The sequence below is a fragment of the Heteronotia binoei genome, chromosome 14 (assembly GCF_032191835.1).
Source record: "Heteronotia binoei isolate CCM8104 ecotype False Entrance Well chromosome 14, APGP_CSIRO_Hbin_v1, whole genome shotgun sequence".
Classification (NCBI taxonomy): Eukaryota; Metazoa; Chordata; class Lepidosauria; order Squamata; family Gekkonidae; genus Heteronotia; species Heteronotia binoei.
Window position 1 is genome coordinate 31,368,794 of NC_083236.1, and position 20,392 is coordinate 31,389,185.

The window sequence follows — 20,392 nt, forward strand, 5'->3', positions numbered from 1 at the left end:
AGTTTCTACATATTGCTTGTCATTTGCTCTTCAGATTCCTTCTTGGTTTGCCTTAAAAGTACATCCAATCTGAATAGGTGTTTTTGCTTTGTTCTTTTCCATTTGTTTGTGACCATCACTGTTACAAAAATAATCTTATTTTAATGGCTATCTGGAAATTTCTACTGAACTATGCTAGTATTTAAGATAATGTATTTTAACCTTAGTCTTCTTACCCATAAAAGTTCTGTGGTTTTGAAATTTTCTTTTCACATCTGAAGGTCAATGGAACATTAAAGCAAAGCAACTGTCTGCACAGTGTACACACTTTATAACTAAAGGGGAAAGCTGTTACATCTTTTCAGACATACATTTTGGCAATTCCACAACCGACTTCATAATATGAAGATGGATCTGATTGAGATATCCAGTACCTGAAATCAGTGAAGCAAATCCATAAAACTTTACTGAGTTGCAGTGTTGACTGTTAACTGCAGTAATACACTCCATGAAAGCTTCACACTGTTGTCCCTTACCAAGTTGTAAAAGTCAGCTCCTAGCAGAGGTAATGAGCCTTTTCTACCAATAGTTAAAGTACTATTGGTAGAAAAGGCTCATTACCTCTGCTAGGTCCAACTATTCACCCACCCACACCTCAATACACCAGACCTGGGGGATACGTGGAGAAGGAAGGAAAGGGTAATAGGGCCTGCCTCAAACGTCACCAGGCCTGCCTGCACACAATGCCCATAGTTACCAGCCTCACTTACCATTTACTAAGACTCAGAAAATATTAAGCAGTACCCCACTCATGAGCCGTTAGTTTATCAGACTTCACACACACAAACACTCCAGTGAGATGGCTTTAAGTTTAAAAGGAATCTTTTTAAAAAGAAGCGTTCATGTACTATTTTAGGATGGGGATGACTGCCCCAACATGTCCCAATGAGAGCTTGCAGACTCCTTTAATCTGACAAGTTCAAACTGTGGCTTCTTATCCTACCTCACATCCAGAGCCCAGTGGACAGTAAGAGATTTGGTTTAGAAACGTTTCAGAGAAAGCAATTAATGACTACCAATTTTGACTCAATATCTACCACAGAAAAGTATCCAGTTACATTTTGAATGGGAAAAGACTTAAGCAATCTGTTGGCTAAACAACCTTTACTGTTGCTTATATCTTACAAGTGATACCTCCGCATACACTACAACTGTATTAATACCAGGGCTTTTTTTCCGGGGGGGAAGTGCCAGAACTCTATTCCATCACATTCCCTCATAAGTATTATTTCAGCATCTGAACCTGCATTGGTAGAAAAGTATCTAGGAATATATTATTTCAGCATCTGAACCTGCATTGGAACAAAAGTATCTAGGAATATCTGATTAACTGTTACAGATCCTAGTCACACATTCAAACTGCAACACTTATAGGACTTACAGGGGCATGTTAACATTTTAAGTGTTAGAAAAACTGAGCAATCTTTACCAAGATGGTGAAGATGTGCATATCACCATGAAACTATACCAGAACTCAGGCAATAGAAATCTCCATAAGCGGATAAGTTAAGCCATTCACTTTAATACCTGAAAATCCTTAGCATTTAGAATTCTAGCAGTTGATTACTAATTCAGACCAGTTTAATACTATGTTTACTAGACAAGGGTTAGCTAGAGAGTCCTAAAGGTACCTGCCCTACAGTTTCTCATTTTACTGTTAATTGAATTTAGGTAGATATTTGAGACTGTCTGGCCACTGTGACTAACCTATACACAGTGTTGTTATCACATGAATTATCTCCATACATACATGAAGAATTGCAGACTATTTAAGAAACAACTTAAATGGCTGTATAAATAATAAGATCTAGTAAACATCAGATGACCTGTTTACTGCAAAATACCTTTATTGTCTAATAAAACTCAGCATATTACAGTATGAACACACATATGCACTTGAAACCTTCCTCCCAAGAGGCAGTAAACCTTGTTTTGTTGTCCTTATACCACTTACCACTTACCGAAATATAGGAGTGTGGCCAGGCTTTGGTTTGCTCCAGGTAAAATGTGAAGGAACAGAAAGAAATTGGTCACCAGGCAAATCTTTTTTCAGTGTGTGTGGGGATGCAGAGCTATCCTCTATTGCAGATTCAAGTGATGGTGATAAACTACCCTGTTCTTCAGGACAAGGCTCTATTTTCCCTGACATAATGGCAGTTTGATCCTCGGAGGTCTTTCTTGTTTTAAGAGGGATGTCAGTCTCTGGACAACACTGAAATGATGAAAGGCCAGGTGTCAGACCATGGAGAGAAGAATTTAGCCATGTGTCTTCTGTTATGCTTCCCCTTGGAGAGTGACCTGGGGATGGGGTTGGAGAATGATGAGGAGAAAGTGAACCAACGTAACAGATCTCAGCACTAGAGTGTCGCCGTTTTCCACATGGCGACGTTGGCCTTGATGATGGTCTTGAAGTCGGCCTAGGGCTAAGCCAATTTTCATCTGTGATACTAGTCCTAGGAGAATGACAAGGAGATTGCCTGGGTGACAAGGCATGACCAAATCCATAAGGTGGTTGCCAAGATTCATCTACCAGACAACCCCTCGGAGAACCTCCAGGAGATGCCAAAGGTGACCCAAGGGTAAATCGAGCAGCAGCCTCATTCAGCTCTGAATCCACATCATCATAAATGTGAGAGATCGACTCACAAGAGGAGGCATCTGAGAACCAGCTCCTAGAGGAAATGCTGCTGGCAGGACTTGGGCTGAGGGACGATTCCCTGTAAGATGGCTCAAGGGGAAGATACAAGTGGTCCCTCGAAGGCCTGTCCATATATTCATTTTGAGGGCCATTGGTGTGCAATTCATTTTCACTGGCTTCTATTCCTTGATGACAGTTAGGAGATATAGATGTAATCTGAATACTAGGACATTCAAAGGGTTTAGGACCACCTAGTGGACTGTATTTAGATTCTGGTATTTCACATGATCCTTCATAACCTTTATGACTATGCAGTCTAGTAGGTGAAGACAAAGGAGAAGGGTGTGATTGAAATCCATGACATGGGATACAAATAGGATGATTTACAGATGACGACGAATGGTCTACATTGAAGATACACCCAGATGCACAATCTTCTGGATCAAGATCTGAAAAAGGAAAGCAAAGACAGACATTGAAGAGCATTATAGACACATTATTATCCACATTTAAAACTATTGCCTTAGCAGTAGCCAAACATTTCCAAGCATTTCTATTATAAACCAAACAATACCAAAATTGTTGGCCTGCTGCAGAATTCTAATGTTATCCTGTGATACCATGACTTCCCTCAGTATGCTTAGTTCAGACTTTTCAGATAACCATGAATTGCTGCTCATGAATGAAGATATTAAATAATAATAGTAGTAGTAGTAATAGTAATAATAATAATGGCTTTTTTTGAGCAGGAACGCACAGGAATGGGGGTGAACTGTCCCAGAGGCACCCACTTAATTAACATCAACATGCGCCCCCTTGCCCAGATTGCCCAGAGGTATGGGCTGAACTGTCACCAGTATGCTGATGACACCCAGCTCTATCTACTGATGGATGGTTGGCCTGACTCCATCCCAGAAAATTTGGACCTGGCACTGCAAGCTGTGGCAGGGTGGCTCAGGCTGAGTAGGTTGAAGCTGAATCCAGCGAAGACAGATGTCCTTTGCCTGAGCTGTGGCGCTCTGGGAAGGGAAATCCCACCAGCCTTTGACGGTGCACCATTAAAAATGGTGTGCAAGGTCAAGAGCTTGGGGGTGCTACTGGAGCCTGCCTTGTCAATGGAGGCCCAGATAGCAGCCACTGCTAAATCTGCCTTTTTTCATCTTTGGCGGGCGAGGCAGTTGGCTTCCTTCCTGGAGCGCAACAACCTGGCAACAGTGATCCATGCAACGGTCACCTCGAGGCTGGAATACTGTAATGCACTCTACATGGGGCTGCCCCTGTGCCAAGCCCAGAAACTGCAGCTAGTGCAGAATGCGGCAGACAGGCTGCTGTTGGGGCTCCCTAAGTGGGAGCACATACAGCTGAGGCTGCGGGAACTGCACTGGCTGCCAATAGTGTACCGGATTCGTTACAAGGTGCTGGTTATCACCTTTAAAGCCCTATATGGCCAAGGACCTGCCTACCTTAGGGACCATCTCTCCACATACATTCCCCAGAGGGTACCGCACTCTAGCTCCCAAAATCTTTTGACAGTCCCCGGGCCGAGGGAGGCCAAACTGAAAATCACCAGGAAAAGGGTCTTCTCGTTCACAGCTCCCCACTGGTGGAACCAGCTGCCAGAGGAGATGCAGGCCTTGTGGAGTCTTACCCAGTTCCGCAAGGCCTGCAAGACTACTCTCTTCCAGCTGGCTTTTGCCTAATATGGAATTCACTGTAGAAGAAAGCTGTCACCACGGAACAACTGTAATGATGGATAACACCGAGATTTTAGCACCAAACTAATCAGTTGGTTTTTAATTAGTTGGTTTTAATTTAAGATAATAATATGTATTTATGATTTGTAAATTGTTTTGTATACATCTTGTTTTAACTGTTGAAATGTAGCATATTATACTATGCCATGTGAGCTGCCCTGAGTCTGCTTCAGCAGGGAGGGCAGGATACAAATTAAAGATTATTATTATTATTGGTGGCAGGGAGTGTGGCCTAATATGCAAAAACCTCTGTGTGAAGCAATGGTGATGTCAGAGGGCATGGCCTAATATGCAAATGAATTCCTGATAATAATAATGATATGCTGCCAAATCACAACCTATTTACAATGACCCCCCATGAGGTTTTCAAGGTGAGAGATGAGCTGAGGACATTTGCAACCCTGGTCTTCTTTGGCAATCTCCCTTCCAAGTGCTATTCATGGCTGACCCTTCTTAGTTTGCAAGCGCTGATAAACTCAAGCTACTCTGGGCTATTCAGACTGCTTAGTATAAAGATAGACCATAGCCCACCCTTGTGTAAAGCACACACACACACTGGTCACCAGAGGCAAATTTGCATCTCTTCCAGGCAACTATGCAAGGAAACTTTATGTCTGCGTGTAGAAGTCACATCAAACTGCAATTAAATTCTAATCAATTTGTAAATAAGCCTGCATACAGCTCTCATTCCTTCCACAACACACAAAACTTGAACACACTCATTTGTGCCCAGCTGGAATTTAAACACAGTTTGTTGCAAAATCTCAAGGAAGGGTATGAAAGCTGGGGAGGGGGTGGCACTCTCTATTTGGTCAACACGTGCTAAAGATTTTAAGCATGTTTTAAGTTTGGGGAAAAAATGTGTTTGTGTGTCCTTTATAAAGTTTATAACTCTGCTACCTGGCATTACATTTTGTGTCATACATGGCCCATTCTGGCTAGGTCTCATTTATGTCAGATCTGGCCCTCATAACAAATGAGTTCGACACCCCAGAAAGCAGCAGCCTCTGGTCTAAACTCTTCTATAATTCTGTATATATACACAGCTGAATCATTAGCAAGGTAGCAGGTTAATGCAGAACAGCATATAAACACTACATACCAACCCTGAAAAAGTACTGTTGTTTATTCTGACCAATATACCTGAAGGCAGACAACACTGTATTTCAGTTTTAGGTGCAGCTGTAATACATCACAAGCAATACTCCCTCTAAGCTGTGGAGCCTTGTGAGCAAAAATTCTGCTTCATGAGCTACTGGCATTAAAGTTGCGAGCTACTACATAAATTAGATTGTTCTGGGTCCATTTTTCCTGAGCTAATACAAAAATGTACGAGCTGGAGGCTAAAAAAACTGTGAGCTAGCTCACACTAAGTCAGCTTAGAGGGAACACTGATCACAAATTGTTACTAGAGAGCCAGCATGTTGTAATAGTTAAGATCAGCAGACTCTAATCTGGAGAACCAAGGTTTAATTCCCCAGTCCTCCACATGAAGCCAGCTGGGTGACCTTGGGCCAGACTCAAAGGTCTCACAGAACTCTCTCAGTCCCACCTACCTCACAAGCTGCCTGTTGTGGGGAGAGGAAGGGAAGGAGATTGGAAGCTGTTTTGAGACTCCTTATGGTAAAGAAAAGTGGGGTAAAACCCAACTCTTCTTTTTCTTCTGGATAAAGGTTTTTGCTGCCACCATCAGAAGCATTCTTTTTAAACAGACATCCTGAAATCCTTTAATATATACACAGGCTTTCTAGTCTACTGTAGTAACTGGACGTAAGGGAAGACTATGACTTGGATTCAGGGTAGCATTTCTTCAGGCACAAGGAATTCACCCTCAGAGTGCATTCATCAAGTAGGAATTACACCACTGCAGACTGAAGGTGGTAGATTCAAACTCTGAGTATTGAACATATGAACATATGTAGCTGCCTTATACTGAATCAGACCTTTGGCCCATCAAAGTCAGTATTGTCTTCTCAGACTGGCAGTGGCTTTCCAGGGTCTCAAGCTGAGGTTTTTCACACCTATTTGCCTGGACCCTTTTTTGGAGATGCCAGGGACTGAACCTGGGACCTTCTGCTTCCCAAGCAGATGCTCTACCACTGAGCCACCGTCCCTCCCCGAGTATTATGTGAGTATTCCTTCACATAAACTACACGCAGACAGAAAAAAGCAGGAAAACAGTTTCTAATCCCTTTCTTTGATCGTTTTACTGATTCCTATTTGCAGGGAGGTTTCTGAAATATTTATATACAGAGAGAAATTGTTATTGTTCACCTATAATCTAAAGTCCATTTTACCTTTTCATGTCTCTGCTACTTCTGTGCCTTGCATGTGCGAACTATAGGTCCCTGCAATTCCCATTCTACAGAAAGACAAAAGCTTAGCGGGAACCATTTCCACTAGAAAGCTAGGGCTAAGCTATGATTTAAACCTCAGTTACCAACTTGAAATCTCGGTACTTCATTCACTGACTCACAACCTTGCTCAATTTTGTCATAAGCCTGAATGCCTCCCTTTCACAAGAATCAGATGCAAATGTATACATCAGCTGAAGCAAAACTAAAAGGAGTTACAAAAGATTCTTCATGAAAAGTTTAAAGAGCCATAACTGTGTAGGAATGCAGCTGTGACCATCAAGTGCATTATACTGCGGGGAACTTGCTCCCAACTTTCAGGCAAAGAAATGCTACCAACCAAGGCTTACTGATAATTTTCCAGGAGAGAATTCTTTAAACAGAAAGACTGGGGGAAGGCAATTCACCCTCTTGGACACTGTTGATTTTTTTCCTACCTTGAATTTCTACAATACCTTAGTTATCTTGAATGAACATGTTCTGGATAGCAGAATACAAACTTGTGTCTATCAGATAATCTTCAAACAGCACAAGCTTCCTCTGGAATGTGCCACTTCTAATACATCCAGTTCTTTGTGGCTGGACTAGATCAATCCAGATAATTCTAATTAGCAGCAACATCAGCAGAAAAGACAGCAATCACCTATCTTCCCTGACCTGGTCACCTTGACTATGGTAACTATCTTCCTTTAATCACACCTTCCGTCACACTCAACAGCCACAATCATTCACCTCTCTTGCTCAGACACTGGAATGCCCCTCATTGGACTCCCCTCCACTTCCATATGTAACATGAACGACCTGTTCTTTTCATTTAAAACTCCCCATAATCTTGGCACCATCTCATATTATTTTTTTCTCCTCAAATCCCACTTCATTCCTCCCCCCAACTACTCTTCTCAGTCACCTGAAAATCTCTGATATCTTTAAATTGAGAGTGCAGTTCTCTCATGAGTTCCCTTAGGTCTAAACCTCATACCAATGCACCTACATTGTACCAACTATTTCACTGCAGGGTCCTCCTCTCAATTTAGATCTTCCAAAAAACCTAGGATTTAACCTCAAATTAAGTGAAGGCTAACATTAAAATGCCCTTATACAAATTCAATACCTTACCTTTTTTCTCACTTTCCCCTTCGTTGTTTCCATCTTCCCCTTTCCTATCGTACAACTATAATTTCAATTGTAACTTCCACTACCAGATAAAGACACACCTTAGCTGGAATCTGACATTTAGAAGTTAACAGAAACTTGGTATGTGGGAGGCTAGATTGCATATTCCTGAAGACTTCAGGAAAGAAAGGGGGAGAGGAGCAGGCAGAGGAGATACATTTTTTGGTATTGAGGGAATGGGGTCTATTTTTCCCAACCTCAACTGGAAATAGATGGCAAGAAAGAGCTCTCATATTGGGCATCATCTTGGCTAGAAGCCATTGCCATGTGGAAGAAAAGGGCAGGCAGTCGGGACTATTCCAAAGTAATGGTAAACTTTAGAATGCTGTACCTTTTAAGTTAAAAGCCTTAGAACAAGATCAGATAGGGCATGTGCAGGGCTGAGGGATAGAGGACGTCATGGTTGCACTTTTTCATTGTATTATTTGCTCAGTCTGTTATTGTGTAGTGTATATGCATGAGACTTTCAATAAATCCTTTTCCATTTTAAACGCTTGCAGCAGCTCTCCATACCACAGAGCCCTTCACTATTTGAGCACACTGTCTAAAACAGGCACAAGGAGAAGGGAGGCAGGTGGTTGTTAGATCGCTGTTTTCCCAGGTGTCTCAAGGGCAATAAGCCATCCCCAAAATAACCAGTTGTTGGGTAGCAGGAAGCATGGGCACTAAGCAGAGTAAAATGGCAACAAAGAAAGGAAGCTGGGACTGCTGGCCCTCTTGGTGGGAATTCCAGCTAGTGACCAGGTAGGGGCAGTGTACAGAAGAGGAGAAAGAAAACTTCCAAGACACAGGCAGACTTGAGAGAGTGGTGCATCACTGGGCAGAGACTCAGGATGGCCACCGAGTGTCTTGATGCCTCAGAGGCCAAAATGGAACGGGTGCTCACAGGTCAGTGGGGCTGTTCCACAACAGTGTTAGTGCCATTGTGGTTATCTTGCCTCCATGTGTGGAATTAGTTATTCCTTCCCTACCTAATTTGCCTTAGTAATTAACAACAAAATGAAAAAGGCCAGCTTTAAAGTTAACTTTCTCATTGCATAGTGTCTCAAGTAAAAGTTTCACTAAGTCCTAGTCTGCAAGACTCATTTGCCAAGACTCTCAAAGCAAAATCCAACATTCAGAAGTATCCTTTTGATACAGAGTGGTGTTTGATAAGTTTGTGTCTCAGATAACGACATCACTAACTGCTAAGGCCAGCATCTAAAGATCTGCCCCAGGTGAAAATATTTTTGTTTAGTTAACATTATTGTATTTCTGTTTTGGCCTTGTAGAATGTATTTGTTTTGTTCTGAAGCTCTTTTATTGTTTGTTTGAAGGTCTTCCTGAGTTTATGCATTTTATGTGACTTCTTTGATTAATATTATTTATTATTATTTTAATGGATTTAATGTTATTTTGGTGCTTAATGAATGTATTGCAAATTGCATACACCAAGTAATCCAAATAAATAGTAAATGCTGTCTCTCATAAATCCAATCCAGATGTGACTGTACAAAAGCTGGCTTTTAGCCTATTAGAAGTCTGAAGGCTGGGTTCAGCATACACTAATGGAGACCCAAAGTTGAGACAGTAGAATTATTCATCTTTAGTTTCTTTTCTAAATTGCATGTGCCAGTTGATTTTTGTAAACATTTCGTGTTTTCCAATAAAATATATATTTTGTTTAAAAATTACTCAAAAAGTTATGGTTTATTTCAATAATAATAAGTTTGATCTCAATTGTAACCTGCTTGGGGCAGAAGCTGCCTTTTACTTATGCTGCTCTGTAAATCAACACATACACCAATGGGTCCATATGAAACATGGTCACTTGCAACCTTTATACATCTCTCTGCATTCATGAACTATTAAAACCAAAAAAATAAAGTGCCTTCCCCCTCTAATCAGCCAAAGACAAGGAAAATGTCGTGTGTTCACCCAAAAAGTTTTATTACCAGGTAAAAATGTTACCAGACTCCACATCAGCTGTACAAAAAAATTAAATGCTAAAACTTTACTTTAGTAGGTCTCTTCTGGCCCTATCTTAACGGTTACTCCACACTCCAATGCATTTACCCCACAATGTATTTACAGAACAAAGGCTGTATCTCTCTTTAAAGAGAGATGTTTTGCCCTTTTAAGACTCAGCAAAATTCAAAGCGCTTTAAAGTAAACTGGGATCCAAAAGAGATTACTCTAGCCCAAGAACTGGAATCTTGTGGGTTTTTTTAAAAAAAAGTGCAGGACATTTGCAGTTAACAAACTTGATGATGCAAAACTCCTGGTGGCGGTTTTAACTACAGTCAGAGAAGCATCCTGCACTTCCCATAAATAACAGTTTGAATTTTGTGAAATACTTTATTATATAAACAGTTTGGGCTATTTTAGTTTCAGTCCTGTTTTTATTAGTAGTACTACATCAGCAGTACGGGCAGTAACAGGACACTGATTACACTGATTCTATAACTGAATTTTGTTCTGCTGGACAATAAGTACCCAAGCATGGTTGTCATTTGGGGAACAAGCCTTGGACGTCTACAGGCTAAAGCAGTTCCTTTCCCCTTGCAAAAAGAAGAGGTCTGCAATCCCAACAAGTCTTCCAATTCCAAAGCGGGGCAAGAACGAGGTGGGAGAACATGTGAGTTTCAGGATTTCCCAGTAATAATAAGCTATGGTTTGTCATTACATCTGAATGCAACCTGATTCATGAAGAACAAAGTGACCCAAGGACTGACATGTAAGCACTAGTCTAATCATACCTCAATTAATACCCAGTTACCTAGAACCTTTTAATTACTTACTATGCACCAAGCCAACTGACAACTCTTCAAATGACCTCCAGTTCCAAAACTGCCAGGCGTACATGGCATGGCTCAACACATTCTCCTACCTCCCTTTTTAATGTTTATAGCACAACATCCTATTCACTCACTCAGCAGATGAGTGCTCCAGCCGACTGGAGAGGAAACACAACACTCCCAAATAAAAGGAAATGACACAACATCATTGTTAAAAGCCAAGCTTTCAGCTGCTTGTCTCTAGAGATGTGAAGGCCCCAGGAAAGAAAAAGAAATATCCAGGAAAACCAGTTTTCCAATGGAAAAAAATGGTAAGTTTGATGGAGTGCTAAAACACAAACAAACCTTTATCTCTTTTAGAATGAAATGCTTTTTAAGACAAGGTTTTCTTTACTCAAAATGCATTGTCTTAAAAAAAAATTATGTAGAACAATCTACAGCCTAAGATGATAATTCCCATATATACCAGAGATATTTTGAAGATAATTTGTTGCCAAAACACAAATCATTTTAGCAGCAATGAATAGGTTATAATGTTCAAAGATGATACACTAAAGACTTGTAAAACTGAACTCCAAAGAAACAGGAAATCCTATTGTTCATTTATGAGACCGTGTTTCTGTCCAAATAACACTTTCCAGTGTTTACTACAAAATCTGTTTTCTCAAATTCAACCCCACCCCTGTAATTCTCAGACAGCAAAAACTAAGATGGACATGTTAAGATGGCATAGGGCACAGGAGTCTGCAGCTACGAATATTTATTTATTCAAGAGGTTTTTATGCCTCCTCATCAGCATACTGCTTGATATTTGCAGTTCGGCTTTTAGAAAACTAAGGCATTTGTACTTCTAAATTGCATTAATATGCCAACTAGTACAGTTTTACAGTTATAAATTATATGCTTTATGTCACTAAGGCAGTAAAAAGTTTAGGTTGATAGGAAAATAAGTATTTCTTCAGTGTCTTTTGGAAATGTTATATTTCTTCTTGCCACTTCAAAGAAAAAAATTGCTACATGTGTATATGTGGATGCAAGTATATAACCAGCACCAAAAAGTCAATGAAAAAAATTAAAACAGAAGTCCCCAATACAGTGCAAGCATAAAAAGTGAGGGATGGTTGTGTCACAACTAGCAACACCACAGCTCCCAACTGCAAACTGATTCCACCACGCAGCTGTTAAAGGGGAGATAAAATATCACACTCAGTGCAGGAAAAGATGCAATATCCCTGCAAAAATGGAAGTCTGAACCACACACACCAAATGAGAAGCAAACAAGCACTTAGGCACAAGAGACATGCAGAAAATGCTAAGTTGCATACAGCACTGCTTGTTCAGAAAATTACTCAACACAAGACCATGAGACTTAGGCTAGACGTTACAAGAAATTGGTACCCCTGAAAGATATTTATGACAGCACTTTCCACCGTCAACATCATGATGTCCAGGTTGATTGGTTACAATGCTTTACAGCTCAGTTATTAAACTATGCTTCAATTTCTAGTTTTTAACACCATGTATCCTTGGTTTCAATGAAATATGAACACTACAAGCTCTTAAGATTTTCAAATACATCCACAAAAGTCACTAGCTTCTTGCCCACACAAGTTAGTAATAGGCAATACATCAGTAGCTTGAAAGCAAACAAGAACAGACTCTCATCCACTTTGTAAAGGTTTTCTGGCCGGGTCACTTGGAAGTAATTCTTACTCTTCACAGGCCACCAGGCACATACATGGCTGTCTATAAGCCTGACGTACAATTAAGAAAACTGCAACACAGAGGCAGAGAGAAGTATCACCTTTGAACTTAAAACACTAGCCAGTATTTTGCATACTTTGTCATACTAACGAAGCATATTCTCTGTTGGTCTCCCCAAAGTACTAGAACTTTATTTACCCAGCATCAGTTATATGTTCACTGTTTTCAATTTAGGTTCCTGGCTTCATACAGGTTTTCTAAGCAACTGGGCTACATTTTACAGGTACTTACATTTACAGGCTATTCAAGTCACAAGCATACACTGGGAAGCTATTAATCTTCCCCCTCCCCTTGCAGAAACTGACACAGCCAAATGTTTTACAACTTCCAAAAATACAAAAGTTTCTGCTATATTTTAAACACACCTTTTATTATAGACAGCTTTTTAAATATTGGGTATACACCAAAAATGAAAATTGGACAGCATGAAGCCATTTTTTTCATTCACTGTGATTATTTCTATTACGAACGTATCATAAAATCTTAATTTTTTCAGAGCCAATTTTCATAAATGAACTGACTGCTTCTTTAGATTCTTACTGAGTACAGTAGTAAGCCTTATAGTATTTCAGTCATTAAGGACTAATGGTTTTATGATCTGACAATATATAAAGTTAGAACAATAGTACAGTGGTACTTATCTCTGAGCTAATAGTCTAAAAATGTGTGAATATACTACATTCAAGAACATAAGAGTGATTCTCATGTCAAGTCATTTCAAGAAGCAAAAATCCCTTCAATTTTAAAATTCACTAAATAAAATTTTTAAAACTGCTGAAACATATTTGCATCTGTTTCCCCAATTTTCCCATAAAAAGAATTAACATCTTATCAGATTTGCAACAGAATCCAGTTTTTCTGCTGAAGGGTCATTAATTCACCAGGAACATAAAATGTGTTTTAGTGCCAGCTATAAAAAGAACTCTTCAGCAAAACTAAGAGAGAAGTGAAGGCTACTAAAGGTTTTTTTTAAAAAAAAAAGTAGTCCCCTGGGGTGATATTGCTTTCACGTTTTCATGGCAGACTTTTTACGAGGTGGTTTGCCATTGCCTTCCCCAGTCATCTACACTTTCCCAAAAGCAAGCTGGATACTCATTTTACCGACCTCAGAAGGATGGAAAGCTAAGTCAACCTGGAGCCGGCTACCTAAACCAGCTTCCGCTGGGATCGAACTCAGGTCGTGAGCAGAGGGCTCCGACTGCAGTATTGCAGCTTTACCATTCTGCGCTACAGGGCTCTTGAAGGCTACTAGCCACATGATAAAATGTCAGCCATCTCTCTTACAACAAGGTAGACCCATGGATAGCCTGCCTAGAAGGTACGAAACTCCAGGAAGGTTTCCAGCAAAATTCCTGGTTCTGTCACACACTTAATGATTTTTTTTAATTGTGGGGGGACTTGTTATAATCTTCAGGCATTTGCTTCAAAGCTTCTCTGTTCTGGATATGCTATTGTCCCACACCTAAGAGTTTAGTGGGTGGGAAGGGAGGGACAGATTCCCAGCATTCAAGTGCACATTCTTCAAAAGCTCAATTTTGCTTGCCAGTGAAAGCCCATGTTCCATCAAAGTGAGAATTATTCCTTCCTATTTTTTCTGAACTTTCCATGGAGAGCTAGTGTGATAAAGCGGCTAGTATGTTAAACTAGGATCTGGAAGACTTTGGTTCAAACCCCACTTCACAATAAAGTTTAGTTAGGTGAGCTTAGGTCACTCTCTCTTAGCCTCACCTACCTCACAGACTTGTTGGGAACATAAAATTGAAAGCACCCTATGAATCACCTACACATAGACCACTTTGTGTTTCCTCACTGCCATCCGCCTATCCTAAACAAACCAAACATCTCCAAAACCCAACTATCAGAATCCAGACAGCTCCAAGATACTTCACATAATTCTTTCACTGCATGCTCCCTAAGAGATTGACAGATTTAACATTGCTAAGTTTGTAACAAACCCACTGGCTAGAAAGTGCCCAGTTCAAAACTCACTAGGTGGCCTGAGATATGTTATTATATCTGTTTGAAACTTGCTACATAAACAAGATGCCTTATTATGGGATCCTTCAAGAACCACAGGGCTCCCTATTTTTTCCATATGTGAACACAACTCCACAGACAACATTCCAGCCCTTAATGACCAAAAGTCCAAACCTATTCTAGTCACCAGTCTCAGGTTTAAGCCTGCACCCAGGCTACTCAATTGAAATGAGATAGGAAGCTTCATAAAAGGGAGATCCCATAACTTGGTAAGAGAAGATAAATGTATGCAAAGCACATACAAGGTCCCAAGTTCAATCCCTGATAACTAAGAGGATCACAGAGAGAAGAGCAAGGGGAAACCCCGCCCTGAGACCTTGAAGAGCCACTCCAGTCAGTAAAGACAACACTGAGCTAAGTAGATCAGTAGCCTGACTTGGTAGAAAGAAGCTTCTTGTGTTCTGAAAAGAGCCCATACAGTGCTGGCAGAGCTTTTCAAACTTTTCTCTTTATCAAGGATCCAAAAGTTTCATCCATTATGATACACTTAATGTAAGAAAAGACAAGCATCATTTCCAGCTTCCACTACCAGGAGGAGAGAGAAAAAAATCAAGGGAGTATGATGAGCAGGAGTTCCAGAAAGCCACATGTGTGAACAAGAACACAGAGGCCCTCCAGGGACTTATCACTAAGCAAGCATGCAGTGGTGACTGCAGGCTCCTGATTCTGTGTGTGATTATTCAAAAGTACAATACTGTATTAACCAAGATTTATTCCCAATGAAGCATAAACAGAATCACAACAGCCAACATCTAAACTTGCACAGAAACAAGTCCAGTGATGCCACATAAAAAGGCGTTCTGCCAGATCAGATCAGTAATCAATCTAGTCTAGCATCCTGTGAAAAACAATAGGCAATCAGTTGCGCTGGGAGGCTCACAAATTTAGACCAAAGCCTTCCCTTGATGTTGCCCCTGAACAGTGGCATTCAGACATTTAGCTCCTGAGTATGCAGAAGTTGCCCTTAATCACCATGGCTAGTTGTCTGTGATGGACCTATGTCCAGGAGCATCTCTTCACTTTTTAAAACCACCCATGCTAGAGGATACTACCATATCCCTGCGGCAATGCATTCCACGAGTTAAATTAAGCTTTGTAAGAAGCAGCACTTTTGTCTGCCCTGAATCTACTAACACCAATTTCATTTAGGGCCAGTATTTGGGGAGTTTTCTTCTCTCTATTCTGAGTTCTGACTTTATAAATCTCTACCATGTCCCCTTAGCCATCTTCCTCTGTAGCCAGCATAGTACTGCACTTTACACAGATTTACTCAGAACAGATTTATTCAGAAGAAAGGCACAGCAAAACTCAACCTACACACATGGACAGGCATAAACAAATCACCAAGAGCAAAAGCACAACCCATCTCCAGGCAACTTTTCCTGAGAAGCAAGTCCTACTGAGCAATGGAGCTGACAGCTGCACTTCTATACATGCTGAAGCAGGAATAAGTCCCATCAGATTCTAAACGGTCCACTTCCAAATACATGTGCACAGCATCCCACCTTCATCCTACACACAAATATATGAGCTTTGTTCACGTTACAAGTTTCTAAGAAACAGTCAACATGTGTTCACTTTACAAATGAAACTGGAGACCAACACCTGGAAAAATGTGAAGTGTAAATCACAGAGTAGCTGCACATGCATTAAATGTAACATGAGAATTACTCAACATAGGAATAAAGGCAAAAATCAAGCCCACATTGTGCACAGACTGTACATATAGTCACTGTTACTTGTGAAATTGGGGGGGGGGGGATCCCCAGCTAAAGACAACAACAGCTCAACCCTTGGTCTACCAAGGTCAAAATACTATCTCCTCCACCTGTGTCCCTCTCACATTCCCTACTACTTGATCTCAAAAAGTATTGAACTTGGGGATCTTTAGCATGCAGATCACCAGTCAATGAACTACAACTACAAACACAAGTTTCACATGAAGACCTAAGCCAAGCCTCTGGCATCCCCCTATCCCCTGCTCCTTCTAACTGGAAATGCCAAGGACTGAATCCAAAGTATCTTCTGCAAACAAAGCAGATATTCTCGTACTGAGCCAGGGTCCTATCAAGAATCAACCATAATCACAAGCTTCACATGAAGCCGGTTTCATACTGAGTCAAGACTTTTAAATCTCCGTGCTATTTGCTTCTTTTAAGTGAAGGTGCTGAAAACTAAGCCTTGGGACTTTCTTCAGGGAAAGCAGATGCTCAACTACCAAGCCACAGCCTCAGGAAAAATCAACCCAAACTTTGCAGGAAGGTACCATGTGCGAATAAAACCTTTCTGCATTCGCCTATTGCCTGCTCCTTCTAGCTAAGGATGCCAGGGTTTGAACTCCGGACATGCAATGCAGATGCACGAAGCCGCCATGTACGGAGTCAGGACTTTTGCGTCCCACTCCTGCCCGTTCCCTTCTAGCTGAGGAGTCGAACCCGGGACCTTCTGCTTGCAGAGCAGATCTCTGCCGCCGAGCCACGGGGCGCCGCCCCCTCCTTCTCCCCCCCCTCCCCGTTCCAAATCGCGAAAGGCGGGCAAGCCTCGTCGCCCGCGTCCCTCGGCGAGGCGCACCTGCTGCGGCCGCAGGCCCAAGCGCGCGTGGTAGTGGCGTCGGCGGCCCCGGGCCGGGCTGCGCGTCCTCCCCGAAGATGAGCCTGAAGTCGAAGTCGTCGTTGGCGCCGCCACAGTTTGCCGCAGTCATCGGGGGCCGGGTGAGCAGAGCCCCCAGACCCCGCCGCCGCGTCGGGCTGCGCTGGACTGAGGCAAGAAGGGGACAGGAGAGGGAAGAAGGAAGGAAAGAAGGACGGACGGCGGGCCGGCTGCTTCACCCCCGCCCTTAAGGCCGCCTCATAGCGGGGCAGGAGGAGGAAGACGACGGTGGCGCCGGCGACACACTGGGCGAAAGCAACAACGGCCGCGGCGGCGCTTAGCCTTCTCGGCTCCTCAGAGCGCGTCTGTCACTCACAAGTGCCGGAGGGGGGGGGGCAGGGAGGGGGAGGCGACCTCGGGTAAGGCACAGGCCCCGCCTCCCCGGCCAGCAGCGCGCTGGGCCACGCCTCCTGCCTTTGCCTCCGGCTCGCCACCCTTGTCCCGTCTCTCGAACTGGCTGCCCAAAGAGAGGAAGACGACGCGGGCGCAACTATACGCGTTACGTCCGGTTCACCGTCGGGGTAGGGGGGGGGGCGGCCTGGAAGCAAAGTTTGAGTCCAGTCAGTGGCACCTTTTAAGAGCAACAAAACGTGCAATTGGACTAAAAATTTGTTCTGCGGCTTCGGACCAACACGGCTGCCCACTTCGAAGCGAGGTGGCTGGCCAAGGGGGAGCCGGGCTGGCCGTGCAAGCATCAATGGAATGACACCCCCCCCCCTAAGGTTACCAATCTCCAGGTGGGGCTTGGAGATCTCCCGAAATTATAACTGGTCTGCAGGCTGCAGAAACCAGTTCCCCTAGAGAGAAAATAGCTGTTTGGCTTAGTGGAATGTATGGGATGATGCCCCAGTGAGGTCCCTGTCCTCCCCAGGCTCCACCCCGAGATCTCCAGGAACTTCCCAACATGGAATTGATAACTCTACGTCTAAATTCGTGGGGCGGCTAAAATCGAATAAATCAAATCAAATCCATTCACGTACATGGATAAAGAGTATAACTATGCTTAGGATTGCACTGTTAGCCATTCAAGAAAAGGGGGGCGGCCCTAAATCACACCACTGCAAAGAAGATGCTGTAAGGTCGCCTCCATGTTGAGGGGACAGATGGCAGGGTCTCAGTTAATTTCGCTCAGCATTCCACAGTTAAGGCTGCATCTGCCCCAACATTCTCCAAGTTTGACATATTTATTCCTTCACCGTGTTTTTCCAGGTTGGTCCTTGAATCTGTTAAAACATCTTAATTAAGCTGTATGTTAATTTACTGCTCACCCTCTACCAATATATATGGACTGGTAATTTCAGTTTCATTGTATCTGAGGCAGTCTGCGTGCACAGGAAAGTTTATACTTTGAATAAAACTTTGTCGGTCTTAAAAGTGCCACAGAACTCAAACTTTGTTAGGCTTCTTCAGATCAGAATGGCTACCAACCTGAAAGCTACCATGGAGGGGGGTAGCCATGTTTGTCCATTTAAGGAAAGAGGAACAGAAGTGTCATTTGAAACCTTCAAGACTACTCAAGTTGATTCAAGATAAGCTTTCCTGAGTCAGAGAGTTTAGGTATATGAAGAGAAAATCGTTTTGGGAATCTTTGCAAGGAAAATTACAGAGGGGAGGGAGTTGAAGAAGCAAAAGGTTTGGTGTGAATTACAGACTAAACACAGGAGAACAAATATTATCAAATGCATCTTTCCTGGGAGTAAATCCCGTTGAGTAGACCTGAACAAGATTCTGAGTTATCAGTTTAGGACTGCGCCTACTGGTACTGTCTTTGGTGAGGGTGGGGGCAATGGAGGATGGGAGACATCATTTCAGCTACTTTCATACAGGTACTCTTAAGCCTGTTTACCCTTAGTTTTATTCCCTTTTCAGACAAATTATATTGTTGCATGCAGAGTGGCAGTCTTCTTAGGATGTAGTCCTAAAGGCATTTACTAGAGAGCTCCATGGGAGCCCAAGGGCCTTTCTTCCAAGAAAACATGCATAAAGTTCGGCAGTTAACCTAATGCAGCAAAAATATTTGTTTTAAAAAAACCCTCGCATCAGTCTTTTTAGGCCTTGCTGCAGCGTAAATAAACGGACGTATGCCTTTTATGACTCGCGTAGCGTGAATTAAGGAGAGTTAGAGAACCATGTTCCCTCTAAGTTGCAGAGTCTTGTGAGCAAAAAATCTACTTTGTGAGCTGCTGGTATTAAAGTTGGGAGCAACTGCATAAATTAGTGTGCTCTGGGGTCATCCTTCCTGAGCTAAGACAAAAATGTGTGAGCTGGAGGCTAAAAATCTGTAAGCTAGCTCACACTAATTCAGCTAAGAGGGAACACTGAAATAATGTTGCTTCTTAACTTTCACAACCATCACCGGATAGTATTTTGCTCACTGGATGCAATTATGGGCGTCTTCAGAGAGGGAGTAGGGTTGCCCAGTGGGAGCTGGAAAATACCTGATGGTGCAATGGCATAGAGTCCACTCTTAAAAGAGCCATTTGTTCCAGGGGAGTGGATCTCTGCCAGCTAGAGAACAGCTGTAAAAGCGGGAGATCTCCAGGCCCCACCTGGAGGTTGGCGACCATAAAGCTCCAGCCTTTCAAATCCCCCAATTAACCCGACTATAGCACAGCTAGCAGCCACCTTAAAGGCTCTGCGCCCTTAATTTGCTCCGCCCGTTGTCTATCCCCGCTCATTGGTGGGTGTGAGTCCCGCCTCTCCCTGACGTCAGGCTTTTGGTGGTCTCCGTTTCAACCTTTGCGTTTGAATTAGCCACGCCCACAAACTCTTTTCTCCCATCAGTGAACGCTTTGTCCACTAGGTCCCTCCCCCTTGAATCTCATTTGGCGGATGACGTATAGCAAGACTAGACTAGCATCTCGTGATTAAAACAGAAGAGCGTGAGGATCATGTGGTAGTGGGTCCCCTTTTCTAGCCTCTCGGGAGTTGTAGTTTGGATGGAGGTTTTTGTGTACAGAAAGCATATGGTTCCTGGTAGCTTTCTGTGGATTATAGCAGAGCGCATCAATTGCGTTAAATTCTGGAAGAACTGTATTCTTCTGTTGTAGCAAAACTGCACAGGAGTCCGGCAATACCCTGAAATCTAACAACGTTTATTTAAGCGCGAGCTTTGTGAGTCAGAGCTCCGTTCCTTAAATGCAGATACCTTAAATTCTGGTGATTAAATTATACTTAAATTTTTGAAAAAGCCGAACCTCAGTCCTG

The 20,392-nt window shown here is 42.4% G+C and overlaps 1 protein-coding gene across 1 annotated transcript in view; it reads right to left on the reverse strand.

The window, feature by feature from the left end:
- The window catches only part of NFATC3 (nuclear factor of activated T cells 3), an 80,722-nt gene extending 63,219 nt beyond the window's left edge, over positions 1–17,503 (reverse strand). Inside the window, exons 1-2 of the mRNA XM_060254514.1 lie at positions 17,108–17,503; positions 2,001–3,126 (exon numbers count right to left, since the gene is read on the reverse strand). Of these exons, the coding sequence (XP_060110497.1) occupies positions 2,001–3,126; positions 17,108–17,237 (1,256 nt within the window). The 5' untranslated portion in view covers positions 17,238–17,503. The remainder of the gene's footprint in view (positions 1–2,000; positions 3,127–17,107) is intronic.
- Positions 17,504–20,392: the final 2,889 nt, after the last annotated feature.